Source organism: Astatotilapia calliptera, chromosome 14 (genome assembly GCF_900246225.1).
Source record: "Astatotilapia calliptera chromosome 14, fAstCal1.2, whole genome shotgun sequence".
NCBI classification, from domain to species: domain Eukaryota; kingdom Metazoa; phylum Chordata; class Actinopteri; order Cichliformes; family Cichlidae; genus Astatotilapia; species Astatotilapia calliptera.
Window position 1 is genome coordinate 26,927,417 of NC_039315.1, and position 21,469 is coordinate 26,948,885.

The following is a 21,469-nucleotide window of genomic DNA, read 5'->3' on the forward strand; positions in this document are numbered from 1 at the left end:
GCTTTTTAGTTGTCATGGCAACATTTTTTGCGTCCAAAATGGCGTCTTTGCTTGGGGATAGACTGTTTGAAATTAGTGGTCAGGGTCCGCCGCCTCAAAAGGATTTTTTTCAACTTGTCATTACCAAAAACGAGGTTATGTATTATTTATATAACAGACTTTCGAGGAGTAACTGTATAAAGCGTGCTTATAAAAACAATCCCTCTATTTGAGGCTAGCTTAATTTTCACGTTGTTATTTAGCTTTAAATATGGCTTTGCTACTATTTTCTAATATTTATGCTTAACAAATAACAAGCTAATAGCAATATGTTTTAGTAAAATCATTTGCCCTGTTCCAGTAGCATATCGGCATCTTGTAGTCACTACTTCAAGAGAGTCTCCTGGATTAAAGTCTTGAAGTCCCATCTTTGTTTTTCCCCTCTAAATTTAGGTAATACTAACCTCATGGAGGATTTCTTTGCGACTTGAATGCAGAGGTCTTCCCCCAAATCAGCAGAAGACATCTCATCAGGACTTCCAAAATGATAAAACTCTACAGTGTAAGTTTTCTTCATCGAAATCATCACTCCCACTTCCATGAAGTTCTTGATAATATTCTTTTCTAACCTATTTCTGAATCTTGTTTGGGTTTATAATTTGACATAGAAAGGGCTGTGTTTGTCGACTTATCATCTGCAGATGAAGTCGGTGCTGTTTTTGGGCAAAGGATCCTGGATTACACAGCAGCACTGTGCCAAGGAAAGTTTGATTACCTGGAGCGTTTACCTGATGACATCATGCTCCGAATCATGTACTGCCTCGAGCTGAAAGACACGGCACTGCTGGCACAGACGTCACGCAGATTCAAAACGGTGAGGACAACGGTAAAGTACTGGATTTGTTCGATGATACAGAAATAATGCTTTAGTGTCTATTGTTTTTTTCTTGTGTTCAAATTCATTTGTGTTCACGTGTATGTTGTGCTGTGCTCTAACCGGATTGTACCAGCTCTTCAGCTCTGAGAAGTTTTGGGAGCAGACTGTGAGGAACTGCACTGGGTTTAACAGGGACATTGAGGACATAGCCAGTGCCATGGGCTGGAAGAGCACCTTTCTAACTTTTTTCCACAACAGTGATGATAAAAAACAGCAGTAAAATATATATTCAAAAACAAACCCTTTTATTATTGTTGCAAAACAAGTAAAATCACACTGGCTCATTAGCAAACTAAAAAAGACTTCAGTAATGAATGAGGGCTTTTGTGTGTGTGTGTGTGTGTGTGTGTGTGTGTGTGTGTGTGTGTGTGTGTGTGTGTGTGTGTGTAAAAATGTTGTGAATATTCTCCAAAGGAAGTCACTACTTTTGCATTACAAAGGAAACTCTTGCTTGCAAGTTTTGTTTTGTTTCAAAGAGTGTGCGTTGTGTAAGATTCCTTGTAAATGACATTAAATTGGCACTTCATGTCTGGATGACAACCTGGTGAAATTAAAATGTAAACAAACTTACAGAAAAATACATAAGCAACTGAAGTCCTGCTGACATCATGTCATACTTCCTGTTTACATTTGCTGGTGAACTGCTGGCTGCGCCCTCTGCTGAAAGCCCTCAACCGGCCTCCGCTGTCTTTGCATACACAAGGCAGCCTGGCTTTCTGTGGGATCACTGAAGCAGCCAGCAGAGGGAGCAATGTCACAATAAAAACGTCAAAATGAGTCAGATGACAGGAGGAGGAGGAGGGAAATCAAGTATGTAAAGGTAACGTGTGCAAAACAAGTGCTGTAGTTCTGGTTACCATATCAAGGCCTAAAAGACTCCAACTTACTTATTCTGGATTAAAAGCTTGTACATATACGTGTGTAAGGACATCTGACACAGCAGTCCTACCTACCTCTCCTGAAACCTGTACCAGCAAGCTACAGTAACATAAGACAAAGGTATGCACTGTTTTTCTCTGTTTACAGGTACTTTAGAATCAGAGCTGGCATGTTATAGTAAATTTTAAAAGAATAACATAATACAGTCCTACTGTCATGTAAGAATGCCAAAAAAAGAAACAAAACCTAAGTAAGCCCTTGTGTTATAACAAAAAGTAGAACACGTGTTAAACTGCAGGTAGTTTAACATAAATGACCGCGCCTTCCTGCAATATCAAATATTTCTGTGGCCAAATGATAGCTGTGTGCTGGAGTGATCTGACATGACAGCATACAGCCCTGAATGGTGGGTACCATGACCTATTATTAGCCCCTGACACCGCCTTCTCAGCTGAGTCTGGTCTAGGAAAAATATTCATTACGTAACAATAAAGAATCTGTCTCCCAGACCCACTTCCCAAATACCACAGCAACAGCTAGGCCTCACTCTGAGGCACAGAGACATCAGCCACATCCATTTGATTACTGACTTGGTGTAGGGCTGTGTGGGTTTTTTCATGCTTATCCATTTACTGCACACATTCACAACACCACCCCTCCTTCTCAGTTCCTCTTTGTGGGTCAGTGATGCAGCGGGAGTGACGCAGCAGTAGCAGCAGCCTCCAGAAGGCAACTTCGCACAGCAGGAACCGGGAACCTCTGCCAGAGCCATAGTCCACAGACGGCAGTGACGAAGGGAAAGTGGTAATGACCTGATCCGGGCTAGAGGAAGAATGGGAGCTGGGTAGTCGCTCTCCTCCTTCTAAACAAACACCAGAGAGGCTTCCACAGCGAAGGGACAGGCCCGGCAAGACCTTCCACACAAACGTTTTGGTAGGCATCTCAAAGTACGAGTGCTTGTTGCAGCAGCAACATAAGTTGTCCAAGGGATGAATGTCTTTGTATGCGAAAGAGTGTGAATGCTTTGAGAATGAGAATGAGGCCTACTCAGCCTTCTGCTGCAGTCTTTTCCTCTCAGCCTTTTCCCCGAAGAGCGTCCCTGCAGGCCGCAGCTGAGCTCACTGAGCATCAGAGGCGAAGAGGCCTGTTAACTTTGTCCTATGGTTTTAAACACATCCTAGCTGTAATGTCAGGGTTATGTTTACAAAATACCAATATGAGCACAGAACTTCCAGTTAGGACAGTTATTTTCTTTCTTATAATTTGCAGGCCTCTTTAAGCTTTAGCTTGAGACCTAACCTCGTAAATCCCAAAGCAATTGTGCCAAGCAATAAATTTAAAAAAAAAACCCTAATAAGGGTATCTAGGCTGTTCATACAGATGAGTTATTATTTAGGTTAAAACAATAAGAAGACCACAAAATGGGCTTTTTCTCATAAATAAGAAATGATTCGTTTTTCCAGCATCAGAATCTGCTGTCAGGTTTTACGGAGGAGAAAACCTGAAATTAGACACAAACTACTAATATATACTGAAACCAGGGTTTTAATTTGACGTCTAATATCTCTTTGCTGTGAATTCGAGAACCACACAGGCGCTAACTAAAACAACAGGTGGCTGCTATGATTGGACAGAGATGTCATACCAGGAAGGAAAATATAAATACATATATGTATATATGTCTTGACAGTTCAAGGCAATCGTGATCAAAAATTATCTGTTTGATGTACCGCCCACTTTGTGACATGCAAATCTCGATAAGCTTATTTAAAAAAGCTTATAAACTTGTCTGACCAGTAAGAAATTGATGCTGTTCTTCCTCTTTTCAATATCTTGCAGTCTATAAATATTAATTAAATGCAGCTTACTGAAAAAGAGCTCTTAATGGTTTCTGCACACAGTGGAATCACACGTGTCTATTGAAAAAGATGGTGGCAAACAATAACCTAAATGGTCTACATGGATTAGGTTTAATTTGTTATAAAGCAATAAATGTCTAGCCATTCTAATCTCCATCTTTTTATCATCAAGTTATTTCTTACTCTCAGTATGGGGACTTACTGATACACTACAGTGATGCAAAAAATGCCTTCATGGTAGCGATGATTACTCCAGTTTTAGCACGTTATGGGCCGGATTAAACGCTCCTAGCTTTCTTAGTCCAGAAGAAGGCTTAAGTAGTGGTGAGAGTCTAAAAACAAATGTATTAAACCACCTTCCCTCCCAGAAATGATGCCAAATGAAAGTGAAATCATTTTTACCGCTTTTTCATTACACTCTGGTGCTTTCCAAGAGCAGCCTCCGCAAACCGTTAACTTTATTTCATTTTCATTTTTTGTACACGTGTTTTTGTGACCACCTTATTCTGTTTAAAGGTTACTTTGACATGTAGTAGTTTTACTGTACGGTGTAAGGCACAGACAATCAAAGCAAAACAAGGTTACTGTGTAGACTTATTTAAATGCAGATTTAAATGCATCCATGCACACAAATTAACTTCTTCCCACCAAAGCAGGGTTCTCTCATTCACATGCGTGAGAGCGAGTAGATAAGAACTTCTCACAGAATGGGCGGATAGTTTGACGCTGCATGATGAAGGTCAAACGAACCTGTAGGCTGACTCTGCTGAGAGTCAGACCAGAGAATACAAAGTAAACTTTACAGTAACACACGCTGTAATTATGGCGTTTTCACCACAAAGCATTGTTCAAAAGCCTTAAAGGATCAGTCTGATCCAAGCATGAACTAAAGTGTCCAACCAATACCACTATCATTTAGGGGTTTTTTTTTTCCTTTTGGTGTCAGGCAGTTTGTGTCTTCATATACATAAACTTTACTTTCTTTGCTTTACAAAGGTTAAAAGAAAACATCATCATTCCGCTGTCACTCTCAAACTGACTGCTTTTCTAATTTTTACTCTGAATCAAACAACTAATCCACGTTTTAATGTTTGCTGCTACAGTAAAAATATGTTTAATCTGTCTTTTTGTTGCTTTACACTGTAAGTTCACACAAGCAGATATGTAGATGATGATATTTGAAAAGAAAACTGAACAGCGATGAGCGGAGGGCTGCGTGCCACGCCACCCAGAAATGGTGGCTATTGTGTGCATTCATCAAACCAAATTAATGTCATACAGCAAACACAAAAAAGGGGGCAGCAGTCACGGCTGTTAAGATTTTAAAGTTCGGTCTTTTAAGTGTGGAAAGCACAAACACTTAATGAAGAAAACATTCCCCCCTTCAGGGCGATGAGTAAGTGCATGCATGGTGATACAGCACCTGCCTCATTTCTGTCTTTTGAACTAAATAGTGCCATAAAAATGAAAGCTTTGATGCTTGCTGTTTGTTAAAGTGGATCTCAGTCAGGATGAGGAGGGCACAGTCATATGACTCCACTCTCAGCCACGTAAATAAAACAGTGCTTCCGTCCTTAGAGGCTAGTGAGAAGCTCACAGAGCCATGTCGTGTTTAGCTTCCTCCCCTCCCCCTCCTCGTCTGCATTGCTGACGCATCTGCTGCCGGTGCATCAATCAGCAGCTTCTATGTAGGTATAAGCAGAGTCTCCGCTGAAAGCGGGACTCTCTCTTAGCTTTGCATCCGGTTTGCATGCTCGATGCAACTGTGAGAAAAAGCATTGATGAACATCTGTCCGCTGACTAACAAAGCTACACAAATAGGACAGTGCCATCTTCTCTTAGCTTGTGCATTACCTAACCACAGTGACTGCGTAAGCACAGACGAAAACCTTTGGTGTAATGTATTGCTGCACTGGCAAAGACAGACATAGTGTAGCGTCATGCATTTAAGGTGCATGCTCTTTCTAAGTGGGCTGGAGATGATTTTATGTCATGCATTTTTGGTCAACATCGAGCTGCATCGAGATCCCGCTGGTGCGGTGCTGGGGAGATTTAATAGATCGTCTGCTGTACAGCAGAGGAACCCTTCACTCTATGCTGCTAATAGCAATGCAGCTCAGCGTTTTCTCTGGCGGTGCATTCGAGTACAGAGCTGGTGTGTGATGTAGCACCCTGCATCTCTCCGCTCTCCCTACAACCCTCTGCCATGCTTAATAAAAGTTGCCGCTTCCTGCTCAGTGGCTCCAGAACGAAAGCTTCAGTTGCCCAGCCAGCACAAAAGCAGACCAATAGTCCGATTTAGCTACACGCTGCTTAAACCGTGAGTTATTCCTATAGCTTGTAGCAGGACAGAAGAGGGACAGCCAGAGGAGGGCAGGGCAGATCTAGCCCAGGACTTGGGCTGCATGGATAGAGGCGAAGGACGTTGGAGCCGGAGTCATCTTCATACAGAGAGGGAGGGAGAGGAAGAAAGACGTCAGAAAAAGCTCTGCTTCTGACAACACCACTGTTCAGCGACCATCATAGAAAAAGAAAACTACTTTCGCCTTGGTCTCACGAAACTGTTTTTCATGTATAGTTTGGTATACACGGGGCTGTAGAAAAGGGATACTGCATGACACTGCTTCCTGTTCGCCCTGCATCACTTTCTCTGATTTACTAAGGTATGTTTTGCATGATTTTTTAACCGTTTTTCTTTCTCTTTTTTTGTTTGGGGTTTTTAATTTTTATTTGCGGAAGTTCGCTTCGCACAGATGAGTGAAGTGTCTTTTGCTTTGATATTTCGCTCTTTGATTGACAATGCTGTCTGTATGCTGTACTGTCATTTCTTGGTTTGTGGTTTAGTGTGTGGGGACTTTTTCATTACAGATGTAACAAAAATAATTTCACTTTGTCTTTGAAGGTAAACTAAAGTTGGGGTGTGGCAAATTCATAAGCCCTGATGAGAAATTCTAATTTCCGCTCAGCATGTGGTGGGAATAAATCCGAGAAAACTCATACAAAATGTGGAAAAAATGAATGCGGTGAAGTAGAATAACGATGCAGAGGAAAGGATGAAACGCTTCTGATGAAGCACAAAGTACGAAATTAAAACAAATGCGTGGCACATCACTTGCGCTAGGTGAGAAAGTCCATTTTTTTTTGCTGCAGACAAAGACACACAGACCAATACACAGACACAAAGTACATTCAAGCCGAGACAAAGGCAAACCTCGATTGCTCTGCAGATTGCTGCGCGGTGCAGGTTCTCAGAGAGGGCAGCTTGTTTGTGGGAGAGAGAGGGGACCGAATACTCGGACGGCTAATACAGTCACTTGCCATCCAGCTGAATCCCAATAAGAGCTGCGCCATAGCATGTTGCCATGACAACAGAGGCCTGTCTGAGAAAGACGGCAGCAGGGTGGCTGTGTTTCATCAGTCTGGGATGCTTTAAAGACTGGCGGCCATATTTGTTGCACGAGAATTCAAAAACAAAACAAAACGTAAACAAAAAATACCTTCGGTGATAAATCACCTGCAGTCCCGGGAGTAAAGAATACCGGTCGTTCACAACAGCAGGCTGCCAAATGGTGCGCACCACTGGCAGACATTAACAAAACGTGACACAATATCAGATATCAAACTGAACTGTGAATTTAAAACAGAGCTAACCGATAAAGATGGCTGGCGTGTAGATAAAAACATATTAAACTCCTAAAAAAAAGGATCTAATGCTAATTTGTACAATCATCACTGCGCGACTTTCAATGCAGCCACAAAGATGAAAATAGCATCAATGTAAAGTGGTGACCTCTGAGCTTGACTTGCAAAAGGCGTGATGATTCAGCACTTGCAAGTGTAAGCTGAGTGTGCTTTAGCAGATACAGTCAGCGCACTGTGTAACACATGCTAAATGCCTCAGTAACAACTCATCCCTGACTCTATATGAGTAGGCCACAGTTAACCCGTCATCCTCTTTCAAAGTCAGAATTAACTTCATCTAGGGTTTGCAGATTGCAGATCGCGTTAAGTCATTATCAGAATCAAATTAATCCATAAACGCTGGATTGGCAGCGTTCAAAAATACCAGTCTGTACAATCAAGGCCGCCATTAGCTCCAGTATGCGGAAACTGAAAGGCATTTCCTCAAGAGTAACTACTGCATTACTGTTATCAATGCATTATCAATTTTATATACTAACACATGCAATAAATAAGCTTTTCATAGCATTGTTTATGTTAGTTGCCCTTAAACGAGGTATTGATGAATAGTTGGGAATTAAAAGCAACCTTTGGTGCCTGCACAACAAACTGAAAAACAAAATGGGAGCATATGACTCATAACTCTATGGGTAACATTCATATATTAACTTTAAAACCAAAGCAAAACAAACCAAAAACAACAGGCAGTCATGATGACTGTACAACTGGTCTTTGTGTTGTGCACCGCTGTGGCATCACACTGACTGGATTACCATTCAATTTATTCATCATTAATTACAACTAAAAACAAAAAGGGCCGACTGTTTGAGAATGCCAGGTGCACCAGCTGTCAACCATTAGGTCATTATAGATTCAGGATTTTTTTTAACTGCAGCCATTCCGCCAAATTTTTGGTTTTAGCTCATATTTAAACGCAGCCTTTGAATAAAAATGCTCGCTCGCAGTACTTCTATGCGGTTGCGTGACACACTCCCACCAGAGCACTTTCTAGTACAAACTATAAGCCACAAAGCAGCTCCTCTGCAGCCTTTGCTGTAGTAGCTTACAGTTGTCACTTAAAGCTCAAATTTCCATTCCTTGAAGTAATTACTCACACCCTCCCTATTGCTGCACCGTCTAATGATTTACAGCCTGAAATAACAAAGTGCATTAACAGTTATGTGTGCCCGACATAAAAAGGGAGATTAACTTTTAAAAATGTGAGATTAAAGAGCTCTTCTACAGACGAGAAGCACATCTGGGATTAAGCAGAAGTGATTTCAGAGAGCAACACAGTCTTAAGACAATTCAGCCACAGTTTATAGGTCTGATATTTCAATGAGCCTACAGTTTGCATTAAAGTCATTGTGTAAGCCATTTTTGAATTGTTAGAAAATTACATTTTATGCAAAATGCAAGTGAAAATATAGTTTCTTGAGTCAGAAGTGTTCACCAGCTTGTTGACATTAGAGCTCATGTGCCAGGACATTACTGCCATCTAGTGTTAAATCACACAAAGAGCTTGATAGCTTCAAATAATACATGTACACACTTCACTCCTGAGTCTTCTTTTGGAATTCAGATTCTCTGTTTCGCAAAACTCTAATGTGATTATTTCTCGTCCTATGTTTAGATGACTGTGGTGTCTCCATGCCCTCACAACCTGATGGATAACGCTCACCCTCAAACTGTGCTTAGCAAGCTTAATGAACAGCGTTTACAGGGCCTCTTCTGTGATGTTACCATTGTGGTGGAGGATGTAAAGTTTCGGGCCCACAAGAACATACTGGCAGCCTGCAGTGGGTACTTCAGGAACGCTCTGACGACTTCTGAGCCATGGAACTCCAGCCAAGTGCTGGAGCTGATGGACCTTAAGTCTGAAGTGTTTGCCTGTATCCTCAACTTCATATACTGCTCGAAGGTGACATCATCTGATGCAGAGGACACCAAGGGTGTCGTAGCAGCTGGAAAAAGACTCGGAATTGCTTTTTTGGAGAAGCTCGCAGAACAAGAGAGACAGGATGAATGTGTTAAACCAGCAGATTCTTGCACTGCCCCGGTGTCTGAAAAAATAAAGAAAGCACCTCTTGGGCTTGAGGAGGTAGACAGCAGCAGAGGACCACGCATCACCAATGCCTTCTCAATCACTGAAGTGTGTCCTGGAAACAATCCTTTCACCCCTCTGGATCAAGCAAACAGAGAGAGGCAGTCACCCGACTTGGGTCAGCTCCCATCAAGTTGTTCTACAACATCCTGCTTCAGCGGGAACAATGAGACTACCCACGCCCTCTCCGAGCACTCATATGCAGTATGCAAATCCACTGAAGGCAAAGATAGCAGTCAGTGTGACAGCAAGAAGGTCTGTAAGCCAGCTGTACCACAGCCAAAGCAACTCATTTACAGGAATATAGGACCGCTTAAAAAGCGGCACAAGCTGAGAAGCATTTTGGGTAAAAGCATGCTTCCGACACCAGCCGAACCAGAAACCGACAAACCAAATACAGTGACCCCCACATTTACTGACGGTGCTACTGCAACACCTGCCACAGTTATGACCCCGCCTCCGCTTTTTTCTGAGGCAGAAAAAAGCATAGACACAGGGCCACCTATGGCCACAGACACAGCTCCAATGGAGCTGGGTCCGCCAACACTTTCCCCTCAGACAGAGGACAGTATATCAATCTATGGCTGTGAGCACTGTCCGGAGATATTCACAAATAAAGCTCTTCTCACCATTCACTCAGAGGTACATAAAAAGCGTTTTGTTAGTCATTTGTTTTGCAAGTTTTGCCACAGGAAGTTTATACACCTCAAACGTCTGCGCAACCATGAGCAGGTCTGTCCTAAGGCTTTGAGAGGCCCACCTAAACTAGATGCCAGGGATAGCTCAACCAAAGAGGTGGATCACCATTCCGATGACGGATCAGAAATGGAAACCAACATATCCCAGCCTCCTCCCACCGACCTACCAAGCCCTCACACCCCAGAGCCCCTTCAAGTGGACCAATCAGAGCCTCCACACGATGAGAAGCCAATGAAGATATATGGTGGTCAGAGGAGATATAGCTGTAGTGTGTGTAAACGGGTTTACGTCACCCTATCCAGTCTAAAGCGGCATGAGAATGTACATTCCTGGCAGAGGGCCTACCCCTGTCATTACTGTAACAAAGTATTTGCCCTGGCAGAGTATCGCACTAAGCATGAAATCTGGCACACAGGTGAACGCCGCTACCAGTGCATTTTCTGCCTGGAGACATTCATGACATACTATATCCTGAAGAACCATCAGAAGTCCTTTCATGGCATTGATCCCAGTCTGTCTGTTAAGAAAAAGTCTGCAAACGGTGGGCTAAAATCCAACATTTATCCTCTCAAACTCTACAGGCTTCTACCCATGAAGTTTAGAAAAAGACAATACAAGACGTACAGTCACACGTATTCAGAGAGAGCTGAAGGAGGTGATCAGTCTGCAACAGACAGTAACTCTGTTATCCCTCAAATTGAAGAAAATGGTCTCAACAGCCACTCTGACACTGCTTCATTCCCTCTGACGTTCATGGCAACGACAAAGATGATTTCACCTGTCATGCCTCGCATCAGCTTTGACAAGCCATGTGACCAGGATGGCGACCAAAATCTAAACAGTGAGGTGGAAATTCGAGGGGCCACAAGAAAAGAGGCAGAAAACAGAGGTCCACCCTTCTTTAGCTATGACGGTTCCTCTTCTGTGCAACCCCATGCAGAATCTCCTGCAGGTTACAAAGATAATCCATCTCCGTTAATTAACTCAGAGCACATGAGTCATAATATGCCCTTCTTAAAGTCCTTGAACACTGTTAAAAAGCTAGGTGAGCTGTCAGCTTCTGCCAAAAGAGTCGAGGACATGACCAAGGAGATCCTTCAATCGCACACAGAGAATTTGTTGTGTGATAAAACATTGGGGGCAAAAACAGAAACATACATCGCTAAACCAGCATGCCCAGGTCCATCTTTTGACAGCGATGCCATGCCGCTGTGTCAGATAACAGTCAAAATTGGCAACGAAGCCATTATCCGACGCCAAATCAAAGGATCGAAACTTTTTCCCAGGAAAAAAAGGAGAATTCGAGAACTGAGTGTGGAGCAGAGCCCAAGCCAGTGCCCTCTAACAAGGGAAGACTCAGAGAGTCCCAGGCTCCGCTTCAGACCAGAAGTTGCTGCCACCAGAGAGCCAGAGGCATGCGATGACCCGTCTGATTGCGAGGGAGCAGATAAGCTCTGGCGCCCCTACTATTCCTATAAAGCTAAAAAGAAAAGGAAGAAGCTCAGATATAAGCACAGAAAAGCCATGTTTCACCATTTTTCTGAAACATCAGTAGATAAAACTGCTGCTAGCGAGGCCCACCTGGAAAGAAGCAGTTGGCTGAGAGAAGAGAGCGTGTCGGTGAGCAGCACGAGGGTGAAGCACAGCGTTGGCAAGAACTGCAGCCCAAGGGCCACGTACAACTGTGAGATCTGTGACAGCTCTTTTATCACGGAGACCGGTCTGAGGGCTCATGTCATTGGCTCTCACCCCTGTTTCTGTCGAACCTGCGGTAAACAAGGCCCCCCCAGTGAGGCGCCCGCCGGCCGCGATTACATCTGCAGCAGCTGTATGGAAAATGGCTCCTGCTTCGATAACACACCCCAGAGCCCCAACCGAGAGAAAAGGTACCGCTGCTCCTTCTGTCCCCAGCGCTTTCTCTACCTCGCCACGAAGAGAAGCCACGAGAAAAAACACAAGGAAGCGAACGAGGAGGGCTACACTTTTGACGACTTCGCACCGTGTTCGAAATACTCTGCACACCAGAGCGAAGCCAACAGACAGGCAACCGTCAAAACAGAGGACAGTGACAATCACGGGGCGACGAACATAAAACATGAAAGAGTGGAAGGGGAACATTTTTCCGTTGATGAGAATCAGCCTAAAACTGAGGAGAAAACTGACTTAACGACTCTCCATCAAGATGTGTCATATTCCAGCATTAAAAGCCCGTTATCACCTTGCACTGACCCACTGTTTTCCCTTGCAGCCTCAAAGCTGAAACACAAAATACCAAAAAAGAGGTTAAACACACAGCATTCAAGTCACCTGGTTTCAAAAAGGCAAGCGTGCGACAGAGACAGTGACAGCAACACGGACGCTGTGACGGGACCAAGAACGAACAGTCACAGTGAACTCTTTAGAAGAAATGACTCTGATTCTAGAGGTGCCCACATTTCCATGCACAAGCCAGAGAAATGGGTGTGCAAAGAGGAGCCGTTTTTTTAAAGGTCCATGAGGACTGCAACCAGCTACAGGGAAGATTAAGGAGAAAAGAAAAAAAAAAGCAATTTGGTTAGGGAACATAGGATTTGCAATGTTGTATTTGCAGCTTAGAGTGTTTGAAGGGACAGCAAACAGTAAACATGATGATCTAATTATCCATGTAATCTCTTCCCTCCTAAACCAGACTCAGTAAGCTTTTGTTCAAGTTTTTTTTTTGTTTCTTGCATAATATAGGACCTCTTGACACAGACTGTATTTTGTCCATTGTCTATGCATGTAAGGTAGACTCAGTGACATGACAGAAAGCTCATGGAAACAAAATAAATAAATACAACTACTGGTGATATTTCTTCAAAACGATGTGCAATATCAAAGCAGAGAGACAAAGTGTTGGAAAATATGTAAAATCCGTCTAGTCTTCACTTTTCTAAGCCTGGAGAAAACCATATGAATTTTCTGACTGTCACCTTTCTGAATCTCCCTGTCAGCTAGCTGGACATGGCGAGTTGCACTTTATAGGTAGACTATGCTAATTTGTTCATTTAATACTTTGGATAAGTCGATTTCAATTTGAAGCACCACTGATGTAATTTCAATTTTTGAATTAACTCATTGCACCACTGAGATTAAACTTAATACTTTTGTGTGTTTAATATGTATAAAACATGTAAAATTATTTAAATAAATACTGTTGGATATTCTAAACTGTTACATCCTGTCCTGCTTTGGCCAAAACTATAATAAAGGCTTCACCATTGTTTCATAGCATAATCTACGCCTAAATGTTAAAACTTGGTGAAACTAATTATAACTGAGGAGCTAGAAAAACATAGTGTTTAAGTGTGGTGGATGTTTTTAGGCAGAAGGATTTAAGCAGGCTTATTGGTGCAAAGCCTTCTTCCATCAAGCCACGAGATGGTTGTGCACTCCTCATGGGTCCTCGGGGACCTGCACACCATCTGAAAAGTTAATTCCCTGTTTTCTTCCACACAAACTGCATCTGTTTTTAAGAGTTTAGGCTCAAGACACAATTTCCAGATGTGTAAAAGAAATTCCTTTCTTCATTTTCAGGTATAAGGCACTGTTGAACACACCAATAGTAACATTGAGGCAGCCTGTCCTGCCGTAAACTTTAATGAGGGAAAAGCAGCAAATCGTGATGGCAGCGATGTGACTCCAGATCAGATTTTTCTTTTCATTTTTAAATATGTAAGTATTGCTGCATACGGCTTTGGAAATAGACCGGATTTTACTCATGCAGGGTCAAATTATAACATCATATTATATAAGAGCATAACTAAATATTGTGGAGTTATGTGTCCTGAATAGGGATTACAAACGTAAGTTAGAAGTATTTACATTTATAAATTAAGATGGAAGAAAGACAAAGTATGTGAGCTACCTTCAGCTGCTCCCTTGTTCACAAGGGGTCGCTACAGCTGGTAGCTCAGCATGTTTGATTTGGCAATTTGTTTTATTTTTTTCTTACACCGGATGCCCTTCCTGGCAGAACCCCACAGGGACTTGTGTCTCCCCTCGGGACAGAACCAGGGATCTGCCTAGCAAATGTGTAAACCACTATACTATGAAAGGAAAGAAAGAAAGATTATATCTAGGAATAGCTCCAGTGTTCAGGTGAAGAGGGCTCACTATATTGCCCAAAAGCTACACTGAGTACTGTGGTCATTAAAATAAATATGAGCTAAATCTAGTATATCTAAATATGATCATTAGTAATCTTATATATTTTCTGTTTGAGTATCATACATCACAAAGGCATTTTTTATGTTATTTGGAGACAGAAAATTTACATACATGGCCACTCCTGAATTATTATATTAAAAAATACACAAAGTATTTTACTTTGAATCTTAATCTCCTGTGCAGCTGGGAAACTACTGCCACACCCCTCTGAGGTGAACTCCATGTGCAAAATTAACAAAGGAAAACACTTGGGTTCCGATGTTATAATAACTGTATATGTGTAGTGAGCATATGCAGCATGTGCTGTTTAGAAACCGCATACCTGACAGCTTTTCAGGCTCCATGCTACTACCATCTGACGATGACACCCAACCAAAAAAGCTACACCACCTTGAAAGGGGAAGAGAATAAAACGACAAAAAAAACAAACAGCTGTGAAATGCACACTGAACTGTGTATCTTACAGTATCTTGTAATCCACACAGAAGATAATAAAACCAGAGTGTATAATATTACATTTTTTTCATCTACCTGTTTTGCTGAAAATAAATAAATGCAAACCAGGTATGACACACCCACAAACTCGAATAAATATTTGCTCAGTAATACACTCATAAAGCAGCTGTGACGTTCGCGGACATTTTTATGTTTTGGTGCAATCATTTAGTGTGCAGCTTTCCTCTGGTTAATGCTTTCAAAATAAAGTGTTTTAGTCAGTGTGTGGCCCCGAGAAATGAGTTTTTATCCGGGGCAGAGGTAGCTAACTCATTCATACCCGGTGACACCTTTATCTGTCTGAAATCTAAAAGCGTGCATAAAGCGTACAGGGTTAACTTAAAGCGCTGGCGTCCGAGATTAGCCAAGCTAAGCTAAGCTAGTGCCACAAGTCAAACTATTATCGTGTTATCCGAAAGCGTTATGGTTGCATAATGAATGACACCAAACACTCACAGAGAGAGAGGGGGACCTTAAATTCCTTTTAAAACTCCTACTAATCACACTGCTGCGCCAGCCAAAGGAAGCTCGACTTTAGAGGAAGCTCCAAACATTTCAAGGCTGGAGCGTGTGCGGGACTTGACGTGACGCTATAGTGGGACTGGCTTTTTCTCCACTCTGCCTGCATTCATAAACGGATATGATAAACCAGCTCTGAATGCACCGGAGCAGCGACAAAAGTCAGCTCTGACCATGGCGGAAGACGACGACGCTAAGATACGGATTTTACAGAGCCTGCGGGGTAAAATATGTAAGTGAACCGACGTTTTGAGAGTCTCGCACAGTGTGAGGGGGGGAAGGAGGTCGAGAGCTGTGAGACGGAGACCGGGAGGGGTGCGGTGTGCTATCAACAGTCGACTGAGTGAAGGCAGAGACAGGCGAGCTGGTTCGTCTGCTGGCTGGTGCCTAACGTCAAGCTAGCCTAGCATGCTAGTAGAGGCTACTAGCTTGTTGTGAATGCATTCATTCATCGCGCAGAGCCTCGCCGCCACCATTTAATACCCCCGAGCCTATTTTGAAACTGTGACTCTTATTTTTATTCGTATTATTTTTTTTGGCAGCTTGAAGCCAAGTTAAATCAGCGTCGGGCTAGCTACTACCACCAGCCTCTTCAGTCAGTCGTCACCAAGCTAGGAGCCCATTCAGCTATTCTCACTGCGGGCATCTACCAGTCAGGCAACTCTAATGCTAAATATTAGACGGCAATAACGTTATTTCCAGCTACAGCACAGACTTTAAACGCACATCGGATTGAAAGGCAGCAAAGCAGTGGCTGCTCAACCCTTTAAAGTTTCACGTTAGTTGCTCATTTTTAGCCGGACACCAACCTTAACTTAACTGGGAACCACTAACTTATTTTTGCTAATAAATCCAGTATTGTTTATTGGCGTTAAAATAAAAAATAAACCGGTTTCTTGAAGCCATTTCTGCGGTTTGAAATGCATGTGGAGGCTATCGTCATAAAAAAAGATTATCGTGTCATCAAGTGCCACTAAATTACTGATTGAAAAACAGATGCTTGTTCCTTAAAAAATAAATAAAAATAACATCGTAGTTACTTAAATGCCACAATCATCCCGTTTTTGTCAAACGTCCAAACTGGAAATCCCGACTTTAAAGTAAAATACCTCAGCAGAGCCTCGGTGTCCTCTCCTCGCGGGTCAGCTCCTGTGTGGGGGTATCTGCCTGATGGATTTATCGTTTTGTTTTCTACGGCTTCTCTCTACGAGCGTTTTAACCACCTTTTTTAATGTTTTAAACGTTACACGAGTAGATTCCTTCATTGCAAGTTTTTGGTTTTAGATAACAGGGTACTGCATATGGCGCAGTAGATTTGCTTATTTTCAGTGTTAATACCCATTCATTAGCCTTCATCCGCTTCCCCACCATCCTGTCTCCGTCTTCAGGTTTCGGTTTGTGTGTGGCACTGCTTCTATTAATCACATGAAATTTAACCGACTGGTTAAATGAATGCATTTGTATTTAATGAGAGCAATATTTATTACTGCTGTATTACTGAAATTATATCGTGTGTTCATTCTTTTTAATAGCCACTCGTGATACGTTTTCAGTTTCCAAATTGATAGTAGGCACTCATGAGTAATGGGTGAAATGGTGTGTATTTACTGTAAGACGAGTATAGGCCAGCTACCATGTAATGCTTGTATTGCTAGGAACACAATAGGAAGACAAATGTCAGTTTCACTACTATGAATTAATGAAAAAACAGTAAGCAGAACAAAATAGAGGAACTATCATGGCATGTAACTCACTTTGCAGTCTTGCGAAACTCCATTCTTCCTCGTTCACACTTTGTCCTTTTTCCTTTAGCCTACTTCAGTGGAGGTGGCATTGTGTGAAGATGTGTTTATTGTGACAAAAAAATTTCCAGTGTACTTTCATCTGTGTCCTTGTTTGATTCTCATATTAAAGGTCCTAGGGCTTACGCACCCTTTAGGTCGTGGTTTCTTTCCACAGGGAGACGCACTTCTGTTGTAGTGAAAATGCTATGAAAGGGCAAAGATGGATCAAGTGATGCCTTATGTGTTTGTCTTTTTTTTTCTTCTTTTGCATATGTGCTTCTGTGCCCTACTCCCACCACGACATCCTGGTCCAAGTTTAGTGACAGCTTGACCCTTTTCACTGGCCATTCCTAAGATTAGACACAAACCGCTATTAATAACTTGTTAAAAAGCTGATCTCACTGGCAGCTTTTCTTAATTAGGTCCCTACCTGGGCTTAGGGTACCGGTCAGCAGCTAGAGGGCTAATTTAGACCATCATGACCCCTCTAATCCAGTAAATGGCCTAAATATGTTAGATTGTGAAGTTATTTATAGTGCTGTATTTTTGGTAACAATTAGCTGTACTGGAAATCAGCTTTACCCTATGTGGCGCAGCTTTTGTGAATTGTTTAGATATGTTGTACTAAAACTCCATGATATGTAATCTGAGCCTGCCTGCAATGATATGGAAGTAGTGTGTTACAAAGGTGTTTGTCATTTGTGAATCAGCGCTGTGCTGTCACCATTGGTTCTGCTGAGGAAGTCGATGTTTCATGTTTTTAACCACATTTGAGCATCAAGTCTACTTCAGCTACATCCGCTCTGCAGCCTACCCTGGCAACTGGCAGGAGTCTGTGTCCCCCGAATGAACAGGGGATGATGAACATCAAAGCAGAATTTTAAAAGTGTGCTGAAAACGACTGCAATCATAAATCTTCTATTAATTTAGGATTCCTGTGTGCTAAGTCGAGCAAATCAAATCACTTTAATGTAAACATAACGATTTTTTTGCTTGTTAGTAGAAGTAGCTGCAAAATTAAAAGCTTATTATTAATTATCAGACTGAAGATGTATTATTTAGAGGTCCAAACCTTAAGCTTAATTATATTAGCACATACATGGACTTATCACTAAAATTCTGATATACAATTGTAAACCAAAAGAGCTACAGAGGTGAAGAAATATTACTGATATTGCTACTTGTGTTGAAGACAGCTTTTTTTAAAATTTATTTATTTTTAAAAAAAATATTTTTGCTATAATGCTAGGATGCTAATGATGTTCTGTTTGCTGCAGGTGAAGCTAAAAACCTGGGTTCTGTCTCGGGTCCAAATCGACAAAGGGATCTCTGTACTTTTTGCACCATAAGTCTGGATCAAGAGGAGGTGTTCCGCACTAAGGTGTTTGACAAGAGCGTCTGGTAAGCAGGATAATCTTGTACTAATATGCTGATTACAGCTGCAAATCCCAATGCCTTTTTGTCTTCTCTGTTTCAGTTAGGGTTGCAGTTTGGCACCTGTTACTGTGCTATCATATTGTGATTAGGTTAAACATTACTTGTATTAGTTTCATAAATATTAGTTACACATGTAGGCTTCAGTTAAATGCAACTACATAATCATTATGGCTGCGTGAACGCCGAGGTGGGAGATGGCTAAACATTAAGTTGACTAGATGCAGCTAAAGGAACTTAGGAGACTTTTTCTGATAGACTGTGCAGATTTTTTGTCTTTGCACTGATGTAGAGTACAGATCAGCTTTTTTTTTTCTAGTCCACGGTGTCATTAAATCATTATAGATATTTATTAAACCTTTATTAATATAAACGTAGAATTGAAAGAGATCACAGTAGCTGCATCACAGATTTTGTGGAAGGCCAATAAAAATATGTGAAATGGTAGATGTGAAAGGTGTGAAAAATCTATTCTTACTCACACACATTGATAGACTTGTCACCTATAAAAGAAAGTTATGTTTCCTGATCATTGCAACACTTCAAAATGTCAACTTTTTCTTGAGAAAACAATGCCTTTCTTTTACAAGTAATGCTGGCTATTCAAGAAATCCAAACATTATCTGTTTCGGGTTTAGTATTTTAGTTTTGGTGTTTCCGCCTCACTGTAAACATTTTAACGTAGAAAAAAAATCTTTCTTTGGTTCATTATGTGCAGTATAAAAATCCTTTCCATCAAATAAAAAAAGCTCTTCTCCAGCTGCTGTGTATCATTAGATATTGAATACGTCCTGGTTGACTTTTCATCTTTTTCAGTCTGGTAAATGTCTTTGTTTTAAGTCAGTGTTTTACACCAGGATATTTGTCCTTAAAATGATTATTAAGATAATATTTAGACTTATGTTTTGGAGCCAATTTTAATTATTCAGCTATGCTGTCTTGAATTTATTGGTGAGTACGAGCCACGTGTACAAATACTAGGCATTTATTTGTGGGGTAAAAGTTTAGACTGCTTACTTTGCATGTCTAGAGTCATTAAGAACATTACATTTGGCTGCTGTTACTTGTGTTTTCATATTTTAAGTTTTTCTTTTTTTTGTTTGTTTTAAAAAATAATTTCATAAAATAAAAAATCTCCTTTTGATCAGATTTTATATGGACAGAGTCATACTGTCTTTCATGGATGAAATGCAGTCTTTCGAATACTTAGAAGCTGTTGAAACATGACTCAGAGCTGTGTGTGTGTGTTCGGTTCCCTTTGAGCTGGGAAATGTTGTGTGATTCTGAGTGAAATGAGACATTATGCCATAGTTACATGTTCACAGCCAGTTCAGAGAAAGGTGTGGATATTATGAAACCTTTAAGGGTTTTTTTCTATATTGCTGCACATTTAACTTTAAACATAGTCCTGCCCTCTTTAGGCATTTCATAACTGTTCTTTTTTTTTTTTCCTCTTTGTCCTGGTTTTTTTTTAGTGCAGTTCAACAACAGTTTTAGAGGCTTTTTCCTCTGTCACTCTCAGCTGCACAAGTCCACTATTTATCGCATCTTAATCTATATGGGTATGCGTTCTGTTTGACTCATGCCTGGTGTGTATGTGCTCCAGCCTTCGGGTTTTAATAACTATGATTGCTCCCTTTTGTGGTCAATTGGCTTTCTCACTTTACTTGGAAACTAGGATGACAGCAGAGACAAGTGGGTGTATGGGTGGGTTACGGTAAATAGTTCTCTGATGTTAAAGAAGATATGTGGGTGTAAATTGGATTGGCTGGCCAAGCCCAAGGTGGAAGTGTTGAGAAAGATTACATCATTCAAGATGCATTAATGGACTGTGTGGCATTTGCATGTTCTCCCTGTGTGTGCCTGGCTTTTCTTGGTACTCCGGCTTCCTCCCACAGTCCAATTTTGAAAGTGGCTAAAGTGACTGAGAATGTAAGCCCATGCTAGCCCTATGAAAGACTGGCAACGTGTCCATTGTGTATCCTGCGTCTAAGTCCTATGACAGCTGGTATGGGTAGGTGAAAAGATTCCTACTTTATAGAGGCGGACAGATTAAAGAGCTACACATTAATAAATATTGATACATATGTGATTGTTTACAAGTCTTATTTTCAGTTTCTTTTTTTAATGAGGAAATATCATTGTAAATTTAATTTATTAAGTCATAAATACACCAACAAGCTCTACACACACTTTCGAGAGCTACTTATTTACAATGTGTTTATAATTGGCCTATCTATACCTAAAGCAAGTGTATATCTACTGAATACACTAAATACACTTTGACCTGCTCCCCTCAGGCAGGAGGCTCCGGTCCATTCGCACCAGAACCTCTCGCCATAAGAACAGTTTCTTCCCCTCTGCTGTTGAACACATGAACAATAACCGTATGACTGTTCCCACCACTAACACATGACCCTACGCTGTGTTCACTGCATCATTCCATGTTTGGCACTGATCACCACCTGCACCCATGTATATATCTATCTACTTAGCACTTTTAATTCTTATTCTCATTTTTATTTTCATGTCTATTTAAGCTTAATTTATAACAGTATTTATAACAGTATGTTTGCACTGAAGCACCGCAGCAATTTCCTAATGTTGTAAACCCGCTCAACATTTGGCAATAAAACCCTTTCTGATTCTGATTCTGATTCTGAAATGCCGGCTGTCAATTAGTGCGCTATTACGTTTTTTTTGTTTTTTTTCTCAAGCATTGTCGGCTTCAATCTCAGTAAATCTAAAAGAGAAGGACTGCATTTTTTTACTTGAACATGTGGACAGTTTATCTAGCCAAGTACTGTTCAGTCTGTTTAGGGACAGGTGGGCAGGCAGCACATATTAAGGTAGCGTTTAACCTACAGTCTGCTAGCTGTTTGGCTCAAAGTCTTGGTCACGAGGCAGCTGA

The 21,469-nt window shown here is 41.3% G+C and overlaps 3 protein-coding genes across 9 annotated transcripts in view; all 3 read left to right on the top strand.

Annotated features, from left to right (window-relative positions):
* Positions 1-14: 14 nt before the first annotated feature.
* On the top strand, positions 15-1,259 carry fbxo36a (F-box protein 36a). 2 transcript variants are annotated; one of them, XM_026192276.1, is made up of 4 exons: positions 15-134; positions 433-541; positions 681-865; positions 990-1,259. In XM_026192276.1, exons 1-4 carry the CDS (start codon positions 15-17, stop codon positions 1,134-1,136), a joined length of 561 nt encoding a protein of 186 aa, XP_026048061.1. In that variant the 3' UTR covers positions 1,137-1,259. The 2 variants fall into 2 exon arrangements, with proteins under 2 accessions (XP_026048061.1, XP_026048062.1); XM_026192277.1 differs by having other exon boundaries at positions 681-853.
* A 27-nt stretch (positions 1,260-1,286) lies between these two features.
* On the top strand, positions 1,287-14,639 carry zbtb38 (zinc finger and BTB domain containing 38). 2 transcript variants are annotated; one of them, XM_026192269.1, is made up of 3 exons: positions 1,287-1,915; positions 2,463-2,728; positions 8,969-14,639. In XM_026192269.1, the coding sequence occupies exon 3, from the start codon at positions 8,969-8,971 to the stop codon at positions 12,623-12,625; it is 3,657 nt and encodes a 1,218-aa protein (XP_026048054.1). In that variant the 5' UTR covers positions 1,287-1,915; positions 2,463-2,728; the 3' UTR covers positions 12,626-14,639. The 2 variants fall into 2 exon arrangements, with proteins under 2 accessions (XP_026048054.1, XP_026048055.1); XM_026192270.1 differs by lacking the exons at positions 1,287-1,915; positions 2,463-2,728 and adding an exon at positions 2,735-6,317.
* A 17-nt stretch (positions 14,640-14,656) lies between these two features.
* The window catches only part of rasa2 (RAS p21 protein activator 2), a 31,522-nt gene continuing 24,709 nt past the window's right edge, over positions 14,657-21,469 (top strand). For 4 of the 5 annotated variants that reach the window (XM_026192271.1, XM_026192273.1, XM_026192272.1 and 1 more), the window contains exons 1-2: positions 14,657-15,572; positions 18,402-18,525. In XM_026192271.1, coding sequence (XP_026048056.1) covers positions 15,515-15,572; positions 18,402-18,525 — 182 coding nt within the window. In that variant the 5' untranslated portion in view covers positions 14,657-15,514. The remainder of the gene's footprint in view (positions 15,573-18,401; positions 18,526-21,469) is intronic. The other variant, XM_026192275.1, reaches the window with a different exon arrangement.

Excerpts from the sequence above, each read along its gene's own strand:
- fbxo36a (XM_026192276.1), top strand. The coding sequence starts at position 15 with ATGGCAACATTTTTTGCGTCCAAAATGGCGTCTTTGCTTGGGGATAGA. Across the intron at positions 135-432 it reads TTGTCATTACCAAAAACGAG|GTAATACTAACCTCATGGAG; the intron begins GTTATGTATTAT and ends CTCTAAATTTAG. Across the intron at positions 866-989 it reads TCAAAACGGTGAGGACAACG|CTCTTCAGCTCTGAGAAGTT; the intron begins GTAAAGTACTGG and ends GGATTGTACCAG.
- zbtb38 (XM_026192269.1), top strand. The coding sequence starts at position 8,969 with ATGACTGTGGTGTCTCCATGCCCTCACAACCTGATGGATAACGCTCAC.